Raw genomic sequence first — 14,000 nt, 5'->3', positions numbered from 1 at the left:
ATATAAAGATACTGTTACGGAACAAAATATATAACAAATTATCTAATTTTATCAAGCATCAAAGCCAGATTTTGCGTTTTATTTGATACATTAGCACTCACATTTGTCCTGGGTTTACCCTGGCTGCCAAACAAGAGGTCGCGAGTTAAAAACTAACAGTAGCATTCCAATTTTATATTTAAAAAAAAATAGTTTTGCTGGTACTTTTAGATTCAAACTTTCTTCTAAAGTCGCTAATCCCAACTTTCAAAACTTCTTTTTACCCTTTTTTACATTCAAACTTTCTTTTTTTAAAAAATTATTTATTTCATTCCTCACTACTAAATAATAATGCATACAGAATAGTTCTGATACCAAAACAAAATTGAGAAATTTTAACGAAAATTTAAAATTCGTACGCAAAATATCCAGATTCTGTTATGTAAAAAAACCTAAAATGTCTTTATATCGACATGCGAAAATACAAACAATTTACGTAATTCCATTGTGTGTACTTCCACTTCGATCATATTTCTCGCAAATTAAATCATGATTCAACAAGGAGACGCAGTAGATAGACGTGGTCTGTTGGAACGTGAACGAAAATACGAAAATACGAAACGTTTAGCCCCAAGAAAGGTTTTTGCAATGGTACAAGAATGATCATTCGAGATTTGCACCAGCGGTTTATCACAGATGAAATCGTGTCTGAATCGCCCAATGGGGAAGTTGTTTTTTTGTGCTGCGCTTCGTCCTCGCACCAAGTAATGTCTATTTACTCTTTGTACTGAAGAGCAACATTTACGATCATACCTGCATTCGCAATCACGATTAAGAAGTCGCACGGACAGACATTTGAACACGATGATGTTTATTTGACGGAGCCCGTGTTCTCTCATGAGAAGATTTAGTTGGCATTATCGCCATCAAAAAATCCCAAACAATATAAAAGTGTACATCAAAGAAAACTCTCCACAAGGTCGACTGCGTAAAAAATGATGTATTCTAATGTTGCATTCAATTAAATTTTCCAACAGCAATAAACAAGAAATTAAGTTGTTTTAAAAAAAAGGAGTTCCCGTTTCGTCTTAATGAAAAGATATTTTTAGACTTATTATAATTCCCTTAATAGGACGGGAAATTATGCCAATCTGCATGTAAAAGACATGTTTAACATAGTTCATTCCCAAAGCACGGATACATACCTGCACAACAGTCATTGTGTCCTTGGATAGAGTTGTATTCATTTCAGTTTTGAGATTATTTATTTCTGTCATTGCACTATTAAGAATTGCAAGATGATCATCGAAGACTTTCATCAGCTGTTCTATCTCTTCATCTGCTCGTCGTTGAAACATCTCCCTCATCGTTTCCAGATCATCAGACCATTCCTTAAACGTTTCATCTATTTTTGCTTTAGTCGCTTCGGCAGTTTCCTACAAGATACGAATAAGAAAATACTATATTTATATAACTAACTTCAAAGCGTGATCTCGAAATATTTGTCAGACATGGTGGCAATTCGTTTGATCTACATTTCTGAGTTGCTTTATCACCACTGATAAGCGACTCACTGCAAAAGAATGGAATGATGTTGAATCTATAAAAAGGTAAGTCTGCCACATATTCGTCATCATCATGTCAACATATCATAAAAGTATATTTGGTTTTTAATTTCTTGATCTCTGTTACAATTTTATACAATTAAGCTAGTCTGTTTCTTATTGTGCAGAAAATGAAATAAATTCTTTTGCGTGCGTGTGTCTATTTTTTTACATAATGTTTTGCCGTATTAACTTTCTTACAATGAAGTCAAGAAACCGGATAACCCAGAAATGTATTGTGATTCAATGGAACTACGCTTTAGAATCTACCGCCTGGAAAGAAAGCGGATTATATTTTCCGTTTAGTTGCAGAGTACAATATCCCGCTAATCGGTTACAAAAGGAACTTTGGCCTCAGGAATTCCAATCTAATACTAAATCTTATCGATGAGAGGCCTCTTGTCTAGTTTGATAAAATAACTTTCATATATATGACCTCTAATAATTCTAGCTTAATAAACCGATCAGAGTTTAGATCGTATAATTATCGTGAATTTAGTTTTAGAATTTCACTTATCTTCTGTGAAATAAGAGATAAATTGTTTTAAAATTTCTTTGCAAAACGATCACCATAGAAGTTTCACAAAACAGCTACGCAGTAGCCGGCTGTGATTATTATGCGTGTATTTCCATCATCATCTAGCCTTACTGGTATGTCGATTGCAGTATAGCAAATTTTGAACTAATACAAATTTTCGCTTACATTCATTCACAACATAAAAGCGCAAGAGTGCGGAAATTGAGTAGATGCACGTACAAGAAAGTAGTTCGCATCCAACGGTGAATTTGACCTCCTTGAAGATAGAAAAACTGTTAATTTTACATAACAGCTCACTATGTGTTATGCTTTCAACTTTGATGACTTTATCATTAGAATGTGCGCAATTATTGGTTAAAGGACCGAATGACAGATAGATGGTCTCCAGTGCTAAGTTTACTTAAGCATGCCTGTGTGATCCGCCCTAATACAATTTCTGAAGAAGAAAGGAAGCTATTAACATGTTGAAAGTTAATGTACACTATATCATGTGGTACTGGATTGCGTCCTAGGCATGGCTCACGTATACTTGATGAAAGCATACACGCCTGCTGAGCAAGGGAAATCACTCCGTGAATAACACGTACTGTACGTACAATACATACCAGTCTCTTGTTCAAATAGAATATCAGAAGATGAAAAAAGCAAAACATTACCTTCACTGACTGCCGTGACGATCTAACTTCATCTGTGTTTTCTTTAATTGCAATCTGCCACGGTTTTGTAGATTCTATAAGTTCTTGTATTCTTCCCTGTTAAGTGTTAAATAGTTCGATAAGTAGAAAAGCATGACAAGTGCTTATCCTAAAACCGAAATCGTTTTATTAGGTCTCAAATAAATATACTTTTCATATGTATAGTGTGGATTTACAACAGAACATCTGATAGTTGGACCAGTGATAAGAATTTGTTTAATATGTAATCATTTGTCTTCTTTCCACTTCACATGAACATTTGTCCTTTTATTCCAAGGTTCTGGATAAACGAGGTAACATTGTGTACTGGACATATGCGAAATATGTTCTATTTATTTGTCTTTTTCTCTTTATTGTTGATTTTACAGCGTTTCGGCTGCGTGCTGGAGTGCAAATTTGCTGATCACAGGCAATCAGTCCGTAAACAGCACATATTGTCGACAAATCTTTCTCGTTTAAAATAGAATATCAACAGATCGACAAATAAATTAGCACGTGCACTGATTGCTGTTTGACCTAATGTCATCTGATTGTTTAAATTTATTTTGAGCTGCCACGGATTTAAAATTCAAGAAGTTCTGTTACTCTTTCCTGTTATGTGCTAATATAATTCAGTAAGCTATGAACCCCGCTCGGTACTTATAACAATATCCAAATCTTTATGTCAAGTCTCATATAAACATACTTTTCATAGGCAACTTACAAGACAACATCTGCTATCTGGAACTCTTTTTAGGGATTTATAGATTATTCGAACAACAACACAGACAAACACAAATTATATATATATATATATATATATATATATATATATATATATATATATATATATATATATATATATATATGCGTGTGTGTGCGTGCGTGTGTGTGTGTGCGTGTGTTACCCACATGTTAAGAATTTATTCTACATTCTTTAGTCTAATTGACCGTTTATTGAACATTTATCGCGTCTCCAAATTGATTTTACAAACGAAGCCATACTGTAAGTCGCATGAAAAATATGCTTTTTGTGCTTGTCCATTTTAGTTTCGGTTTTACATGTATTCTAGTATTGACTGTGCTGCTGTGCCAGTAGTCTCCGATTTGCCGATGTACCACAACTCACTGAGTTTCTCAATGATATAATAAAGAATAGCTTTTAATGAATTAACAATAATCTCAAAACAGTGTTTATATCAAAAGGTCAATAATCACTTTGTAATTCCAATGAATAATTTAAATAAATTAATCCTCTCAAATTATAACCAAACATTAATAAACGACTGATTCCATTAGACAGATGTTAAGAAAGGAACGAATAGTTCTGATGGAAACAACCTCATATACGTTTCCACTTTGTCGCAATAAACTTTACTGAAAAAAAAACTCCATAAAATTAATGGAAAATTACCCCAAACTCTAAACAAGGTCAGATCTGTGTACGTAAATTTTAGCGAATCAACCTGACAAATATCAGGTAGACCATACAGTTTCAAAGGGGAAAACAAATGTTCTGAATTCAGATCAAAGTAATCATATTTACAGATATTATTTCAAGGTTTAGTGTACAATCATGGAATAAAAGCTAGGTATGTACTATACTGTTTACAAAATGTTTATTACAATCCACAGCCATAGACAAAAGTTAAACCCACAATATAGATCTACATAACATTATAATTAAAGGGAGAAACAAAGGGACTGTTGATGTCTGTTTTTATCCAGGCGCTCAGAGTCAGAGTCAAAGAGGTAAAGGTCAGTACATAAAATCAAGATTTCTACTTAGTGTACAGTATGGGCACGGATGCGGCCAGTCACATTATGTGTGGTTACATCAAGCTAACCCTATGTGAACAAAACAAGCCAACACTTGCAGTCTACTGGTAAGAGTCCCTAAATCATGGGATGAAGTGCAGAAAATTGGTACTTTCATAAAGCAGAGAAAGAGGTTAAAAAGAGCACAGATGAAATGCTTTGGAACTTCATACTAGAGATCGATCACAGGGTACGGCATAGTACTGCTCCGGGTACGGCATAGTACTGCTCAGCAAAGGGCATATTACTGCTCAGCAAAGGGCATAGTACTGCTCAGCAAAGGGCAGAACCTGACTGATGTTATCAGCACAGCAGTACAAGAAGACTCCCACGTATAGTGCAGGGTACAAGAGAAAATAACAAAATGCAGTTAATTTAAGAAGGCATGGAAAGAGACACGTGGATTGTATCCATCCTATTGAACCTTTTGGCGTTATCCACAATAACCAGAGAGACAGCCTGCGAGAAAATGAAATGGCACTAAAATCAGACCTATCGCAGAAAGTGGCATCGCTCCGGAGCATTAGAATTCTAAAAATGTCCTTGCGATCGAAGGTCACAGACAACGGCTGGACCTCAAATAAAGAAGTGTTGCAAAGGCCGCAACGCAAATAAGATACTGCATATGGATCCATAGTTTAACCACCTGTTTGCCAAGATGATTAGAGTATGTTTGAGTTGAAAGTTAGAAACAGGCACAACGTTTATTAACAGCAATGATTATGCTGGATAAACGAGCACGAAACAAAATTGGTAGCATTATGAAATGTTTATAGGTTGCTACATTTGTATGGGAAAATATGAATGAGTTTTTCTGAGTAATACTGCACGCCGTGGGAGTTCAGTTTTGGTTTGAAAAAACGACTTCATATTTTCCAATACAAATGCAGTAAACTTGTTATTATGTATCAATTTCGTTTTCCTACTTAAGGCTTAATAACACAATAATTAAACTTCAAGAAACAAAGTAATTCAATTTATGCTGAAATAAATACACATCCCTAGATTCATCAATGCACGGCAAAAATATTAATGCGCACATAGCACTATCCAACGACCTTTAAACATCGTCGCTCTTTCGACATAAGTTGTAAAAAATCTCCCTATGGTCCAGTTTAAGTTGAGACTTACAGTCATATTTTAAATGAATTTATACTGAAACAACTTTTCCAGTTGGTCGGATTTGATTTATTTTGTTTTTCTGTTGATTCAACTCAATTTTGCATTTCTGATGGACTGAATTTATTTGCAGAGTCAATTCTGTACGATGCACATGTAATTTGAGCAGTGGACTGGCATTTAATAAATCGCACCTATGTTGCGTCATAGATTGGTTGGAATTATAATGTGGTAAAAATATTAATTCTGTTTATTTAAATTAGAAAAGAAGATATGGAATATCACATTCATTTCGTTTGAGTGCATAACGGAGATGTGATTTCCGTTGGAAATGTGTCAAAATTACAGTTCAATTTTACGGTGCATGTTAAGTTTTGGAACCCTTGACATGGGTCATGTAATTCAGAAATGTGGAGCAAAAAAAGTACATTTTGAGGAACTTCAGATTGCAAAATTGTAAATATATTTTTTTTCCATTATAAATGCCAGCTAAAGAAGACACGTGTTTATGCCCTGTTAATAGCTCGCCCTCTGCCGGAGGGACCCATCTATGTACTCGACTTGTGTGGTTTCTATCGCTACTCTAAATTCAAACAATAATTAAAAAACTCAAACTTGGAAATTTCGAAGCGGCTTCTTTGTGACAGCTAGCTGAAATAAGACTTCAGTACCCATTTTTTGGGGAATTAAGTATTTAGACTGACTTGTAAAATGGTACTATCTGATAGATATGCGATAGCCCTTGGCCTCAATATGGTTTTCTATGCTATTGTTATAGACCCTAGAGAGAAGTGTTTATAGACTCATTAGTTTCTTTGAAAGCTTCACTCAGTGAACTCGCCCACGTCGATAACTTTATCATCTCTACTTTCAAGTGGACGAAACAACTTGTTTAATTCACCACAAACAAATTTAATAATCCAAAAGCTAAAGCCTCTACTACATTGTTTGTTTAGAAAGTAGTTCCTGACACAAGATGCTATTTGTAGACATACGTGTAGTGCAATACGAAGCCCCGCAGTATGGAAATATATTGTACAATACCAACCAATGTAAAAGTTATGGGAGAAAGAAATTAGCATATAATTAGTGACTATTTTACATCTATAGGTTTTTAACGCAGCATAGTCATAGTACAAACCACACGTGTTTAAGACAGCATGAACAAATAACAATGTTGACAATAATTAAAGAAGCATTAGTATAATAAAGTGAAGTAATCACATATTAATCATTTTGTAACAACCATGGTTAATGCTAGGATTTATTAATCATTACTAAACTTTGGTCTCAGTTCTATTTTTAACGACACTGAACTGTATTTCACAGCTACAATTCAGCTTGCAAATGCACGAGACTGCATGAGTGCTGAGACAAATGACTTTGAACGAAGATACAAACTTTTCTGAGTATGTTAGTTATTATAATCGAAACTGTATATCTAAATACATAGTATTAGTTGTATTATCCCCAAACACTTTAAATAGTGCTGTGTGAGTGGTTATGGTTTGGCACCAGTTTCTGTCCATCTAAGCGTATGTCCATTAAAATATATATTTGACTGATTAATGGAAATCGTTAAAGTTAGTAGACAACCGACACATTTGTAGTAATGTGTACTAATGACATAATTCCTGCCATTCTTCGCTTGGGTGTGAAGATCATTGATGTGTAATAGGGTAGAAGAAAAGGAACAAAAGTTAAATATTTGTTTTCGTGCGGGAGTGCCTTCAAGTTTGTATTAGTTATACGGTATTTAAATGGATTTATATATTGATTTATTTCAGGTGCAAATTGTATAGAAACTATGAAGAATAATACCATCTCTAGTTTGATAGATAGCGAAAAATGGCACGAGCAATCTGCAAATTCTTAAACAACAAGACAGTAAGGATGATACAACAAAAGCGGACATTTTCTCCAATTAAAGGGTGGAACAGTTTTCAACGATCTTGTAAAATCAGTACGATTTGTTGGTAGCAACCAGATAGGGGATGACAATAATGATAATGATTTTTAGGGTTTGCATGTGTTCTAGCCAATGAAAAGGGGAAATATTTATTTCAAAGTGTCCACTTCCAAAATATGACGGACACAGAAGAATGGGAATTATTTCTTAAAGTCTTGAATCATGGCATCCTACAATTTTAGTGTTTTCTTTGACACTTCAATGCAGATTTCATTTGAAATAGGTTATTATCAAAGATTCAACTTGCGCCTGTGTACGTGCAGCAATAGTAAGATGCAGCAATATTTGTGACCTGCTTTATTCCTCCTGAGATTACATAGATAAGAATGTAATAAAGGCAGAAAGAGGAAAAAGTATCCCAGATGTAATAGAATCCTCTTATGCCAGTGTAAAAAGGGAAATGTTGACAAAGTCGTTCACTTAAACCCGTATTGATGTGACCTTGTTGTTTGGTCAACTCTAATGCGGTTTGATTCAGTCTTTTGACAAGAACGTTCACATAAGCTCATAAGTTTCCGTCTTAAGTGGCTTGTGCTGAATGCTGCCAAAAAATACACAAATGTTGATTAAAGGAATGAAAGATACCTGTGTATATGTTGAATGAAAGATACCCGTGTGTATGTTGATTGAAAGATACCTGTATGTATGTTGAATGAAAGATACCTGTATATATGTTGAACGAAAATTACCCGTGTGTATGTTGAATGAAAGATACCCGTATATATGTATGCTGAATGAAAGATACCCGTGTGTATGTTGAATGAAAGATACCCGTGTATATGTTGAATGAAAAATACCCGTGTGTATGTTGAATGAAAGATACCCATGTGTATGTTGAATGAAAGATATCCGTATGTATGTTGAATGAAATATACCCATGTGTATGTTGAATGAAAGATACCCGTATGTATGTATGTTGCATGAAAGATACCCTTGTGTATGTAATACTCATAGATGATAAAAACTTTTTTTTCGTTTTTTATTTTACCTCAAAAAACGCGTTTTTTTTACGTTTTTTTATTTATTTGCGTTTTTTATATTTGGTACTTCCATATTCTTTTTTTAACATCGGCCATACAGGCGGGCCTCTGTCATACTCTAGATCACTGCTCTAAATAACAAATATCGATCAATGATGAATCTATAATGCTAGCCTACGATACTTTACGTAAACATGCTACAACATAGTGCTGCTATCTGGTAGAGTAGGCCAGGCGTGGTCACATCAGTCAGATGGTGATAACGACATTGAGTGAAAAACATTTCAATGTTATCTGGACTACGGTTTAAAACTTTTGACATTTTTTCATATTTTTATCACTGAAACTTTAAAACTGGTATGTAGCGTGTAAATAAGTAAAATATTGATTTTTGTGTTGCCTAAAAACTACTGGAACGTTTATTTTGTTTTTTATTTATTGAGAAAAAATGCGTTTTTTTACGTTTTTTATTTTAATTTTAACGTTTTTAACATCTATGTGTATGTTGAATGAAAGATACCCGTGTGTATGTTGAATGAAAGATACCCATGTGTATGTTGAATGAAAGATACCCGTGTGTATGTTGAATGAAAGATACCCGTATGTATGTTGAATGAAAGATATCCATGTGTATATTGAATGAAAGATACCCGTATGTATGTTGAATGAAAGATACACGTGTGTATGTTGAATGAAAGATACCCGTATGTATGTTGAATGATAGATACCCGTGTGTATGTTGAATGAAAGATATCCATGTGTATGTTGAATGAAAGATACCCGTATGTATGTTGAATGAAAGATACCCGTATGTATGTTGAATGAAAGATACCCGTATGTATGTTGAATGAAAGATACCCGTGTGTATGTTGAATGAAAGATATCCATGTGTATGTTGAATGAAAGATACCCGTATGTATGTTGAATGAAAGCTACCCGTGTGTATGTTGAATGAAAGATACCCGTATGTATGTTGAACCCATGACGTCCTCATTGAATGTGCACATTGGGTCGTCGTATAAAATCAAAACGCGATACATCATCTCTCTGATGAGAACAAGTACTCTATTTTCTAATGGAAAACTTTGTATATATATATATATATATATATATATATATATATATATATATATATATATATATATATATATGCTACCTTTGCAGTACTTCATATTCTGAGAAATTAACAAACAGTAAGTACCTACATGTACAGGGCATGCCAATAGAAAGACAATCTGTCTCACTACTGGCTGAAGGCTAGGTACTATGGCTTTCTGTAGGAGTGTGAATTTATTCACTCTTTCAATGACATATGACTGCGATGTGTAACGACATCCATGGTCAAAGCCCCTTTTAAGGAGTAAATGACGACAAACCGCAAAGAAATGGAGGAATGCTAAAGTTGACTTAACTTTCATTAGCTCGTCATTTCCCATAATTACATCACCTTAGTGCAGAGGTGGGCAAACTTTCCAGTGCAAGTGCCGCATACACAAATTTACACCTTGTCGCGGGCCGCATAGTTCATTAAGTAAAATAATTAATATTTGAAATAGCAAAACAAAAGGTTTTTCTAAATAACATCATAATTAATTTTCAGTTGTTAATATGTTGTTAATATTTGAAAACTTAAACTTTAACTTCAAAAGAAGCACATTTATTTGATAAACAGAGTAACATAAACAGAGTCAGTGCGAATGATGACTTGTTCCTAGGTCGCATGAAAACCTTGGCGGGCCGCATGAAACCCTTGGCGGTCCGCATGCTGTCCGCGGGCCGTAGTTTGCCACCCCTGCCTTAGGGGAGGTATTCCCAAAACCCATATTTCAGCACCATGTCCTTGAATGAGAAGTAACCTTCGAGAATATCACTATCAAACAATATTGACCCTTGTGTTGCAACAGGAATTAACATCTTGAAAGCAGTGGGAGTCTTATAAATTAAATACAAGTTTCCCTGTCTTTCAAAGGTACTAGGTCGTTGTACAAAAATCTCAAAGTCAATAATACTTTATATATATATGTTTGTATTTCTTGAAACATTTTGACAGCTTTTCATTAATTCTACATCTTTCTGTAAACTTACGTTTTTTTTAGTAGAAGAAACTAGTTATACATAAGCTGAATTTATGTCATACCAAAAACAAAACCCTAAGTCGTTTTTGAAGCATATCAAGTCTCGTCATCATCGTATCTTATTTCCTTACTACTGATCATTACAGTGACAATCGATGCCTTCAAGATCTTGTCTTCATTTTCCAAGATGCCTTCAGTATGTTGTCTTCATTTTGCGAGATGCCTTCAAGATCTTGTCTTCATTTTCCAAGATGCCTTCAAGATCTTTTCTTCATTTCCCAAGATGCATTCAAGATCTTGTCTTCATTTTCCAAGATGCCTTCAAAATCTTGTCTTTATTTCCCAAGATGCTTTCAATATCCTGTCTTCATTTCCCAAGATGCTTTCAATATCTTGTCTTCATTTTCCAAGATTTTGTTCTCCAGGCTCATATTTACTTCCTGGGCCTTCTTATAGCTCACAGTTTATGTTGCAACACACAGGGGATAATTTGAATATTGATATCTTCTGCTGCAGCACGTTGATCCACTTGTATAACACTGCCCATGTCAGCTTCATAATTATTGATCCACTGGTATAACACTGCCCATGCCAGATTCAGAAATGTTGATCCACCACTTGTATAACACTGCCCCTGTCAGCTTCATAATTGTTGATCCACTTGTATTACACTGCCCATGTCAGCTTCATAATTGTTGATCCACTTGTATAACACTGCCCATGTCAGCTTCCTAATTGTCTACCATTTATAAGTCACTAGGGATAGAGTTCATCAGTTAGAATGGTACTGGCTGCCAACTTCATCAACCAGACTGCGCTCTCTGACAACCTTATTAATCCAGATGCTGCACCAATCATATCAAGCTTGTGGACTGATACCGGTCTATCAAGCTTCAGCTGTTTGTGGATTGATACCACAGTCAAGTCTCCTGCCTTTGGGGGATTTCTCTTGCAAGAGAGGCATTGGACCTGAATACATGAATCAGAATGTATTATATTCTATACGTTTCACTTCAATATGTTTGAAAGGTCATGTCCAACTTCTATACACGCTATGTTCAACTGGCCGTATCTGTTTTTCTACACAATTGTTAGCTTTTACATACACTCATATTTCTCACTCTACAGCAAATAATACACAAAATATAAGTGATGTGATACCAAAATTGATATCAAAACAATAAAACGGTCATTTGAGCACACTCCTATGAGTATTTTGTTTTCTTGTACTTTTATATATAAATAAAAATCACGTTTTTGGAGGTAATTGAATTTTAATCAATTATATTTGAAAGGTCTTGTGCCACATAGTTCCATCTCTTGGAAGTAAAAACGGAGAATGGACTTCGAAAAATTGTTTAATATTTGCAAACTGGTAAGAGAGAGAGAGAGAGAGAGAGGGAGAGAGATGGGTTTAGTGGAATGGAGAGAAAGCATGTCTTGAAATATGTATGCAGCATCCACGTGAGCGTAATGTGTTGATTTACCGTCATGATAATATGAAAACTGGTACTGTGCACGAGTGTGTGTGCGCATTATATTTTGGTCTTATGTATTCGTATTTAGTCCCCTTCATTATATATTGCCTACCTGTATTTAGTCCCCTTAATTATATATTGCCTACCTGTATTTAGTCCCCTTATTTATATATTGCCTACCTGTGCGTATGCTGCTGGGCCATGATGATCACGTTTTGATCCATTTTCATCAACAAATAATGCAGCAGAGGGATATAGATGTCCTTGGTCATCGCAATTCTCACGCCTGTATAATACATTTCATTTGTTCGTAAACAATATGGCGGTGCACTCAATCTCTTATGGGTAAATGAAATCGATTCTATTTATAACAGCGATACTAATAATAATGTCATATGTCATATGATGTTAACAGCGATTGGGATGATCATGTTTTATTCAAGTAGCAAAGATTTAAAATAAAATAATTAGTATATTACTGCTTACCTTCCGTTTTCTAAATACCTCTTCCGTTTCCAAAATGCGATGCTTAGAATGCGAACTCAAGAAGCATTTAGAACAAATCATCAAGTCACAATGATCACAAAACATATCGAGTGCCTTTTTATGCTCGGTGCACTCTGCGGACGACATCTTCTTTGAATTTCTGTGATGAAACTTAGATCGTAGTTCTTAGGTGATCCTTTAACTCTTTGATCATTTACTTTAACATCTGCTAGGCAGGATATACAAGGAAATTCTCCTGCGTCGTCCAACTTGTGGCACAGCTGTCTTTCTAAAGGGTTTTATACAGGTATCGATATGGTCGTACACATGACCTAGACTGCTTTATCTACAAGTACTTCCTTGTTAAGAGGCATAGGCCCCATACAGAGCAAAGCGAAACCTGTTTTCCATGATAGCTATGTGTGCAGATTTATAGAACATTTTTTTGATGATGTGTTTATTACTCCTTGGATGCTATGCAAACACCCCCTGGTTGATGATGTGTTTATTACTCCTTGGATGCTATGCAAACACCCCCTGGTTGATGATGTGTTTATTACTCCTTGGATGCTATGCAAACACCCCCTGGCTCTGTTCAAATTTAATCGGAAGTGTTTAGTACAGATGCTTTACATTAACTGTTATTTTAACAAAGTTTCAGTGTAAACAAATAGAATTTATGTTATATTAATAGTTTTATCTGTATGTTACTATGTTACCAGTAGAAAGCTAAATTTGGTGTTGATCTGGATCATTGGTGTTCGTACATTTCCAGGACAACTATTAAAAGGTCTCCATTTGCTCAAGTTTTCCGTCGTTCTTCTTACAGAGATATTGATTGTAAAAAGAGACTCGTTGTTCTCCATCTCACAATCTTCCTCTTCCTGCATTACTTCTGTCGCCTGCTCTCTTACACCCTCATTCAAGTTAGATAAACTTCTGCTTGAGCTACTGAAAATGTCTCTCCTTCTTACGCTTTCACTCTCCCTCTTCGAGTGTCTCGTGTTGGGGTAACACCCTATCTCTTCTACGCTACCGCAGAGGTGCTCCATTTTCTCCATCAAACTTATGAGTTCTCACAATTTTCCCATTTGGCAATGCTACTCCAATTTTCTTCTATGCAGGATTGACAGTGAATGGCACGACTAACCGAACTTAAATTATAGTCGCTTTTTACTAATTGACCATATGCGAATGGTTAGTGTACCCACTACGTAATTCCTAATAAATCTCTGTTGTGGTGCCAAGCACCTGCGCTACCCTTTAATGTGTGCACAGCA

General features: G+C 35.1%; 1 protein-coding gene across 2 annotated transcripts in view; it reads right to left on the bottom strand.

Annotated features, from left to right (window-relative positions):
* The window catches only part of LOC149774361 (uncharacterized), a 38,359-nt gene extending 25,323 nt beyond the window's left edge, over positions 1 to 13,036 (bottom strand). The window contains exons 1-4 of one of the 2 annotated variants that reach the window (XM_089945371.1): positions 12,721 to 12,858; positions 12,415 to 12,520; positions 2,778 to 2,873; positions 1,185 to 1,415 (exon numbers count right to left, since the gene is read on the bottom strand). In XM_089945371.1, coding sequence (XP_089801497.1) covers positions 1,185 to 1,346 — 162 coding nt within the window. In that variant the 5' untranslated portion in view covers positions 1,347 to 1,415; positions 2,778 to 2,873; positions 12,415 to 12,520; positions 12,721 to 12,858. Of the gene's footprint in view, positions 1 to 1,184; positions 1,416 to 2,777; positions 2,874 to 12,414; positions 12,521 to 12,720 lie in introns of both variants that reach the window. The other variant, XM_089945370.1, reaches the window with a different exon arrangement.
* Positions 13,037 to 14,000: the final 964 nt, after the last annotated feature.

This window comes from Sinohyriopsis cumingii, unplaced genomic scaffold (assembly GCF_028554795.1).
Source record: "Sinohyriopsis cumingii isolate HCF-2022 unplaced genomic scaffold, ASM2855479v2 utg000309l, whole genome shotgun sequence".
In the NCBI taxonomy this organism is placed as follows: domain Eukaryota; kingdom Metazoa; phylum Mollusca; class Bivalvia; order Unionida; family Unionidae; genus Sinohyriopsis; species Sinohyriopsis cumingii.
Note: the sequence above shows the minus strand (reverse complement) of the source record. Positions and strands in the feature narration are given on the sequence as shown.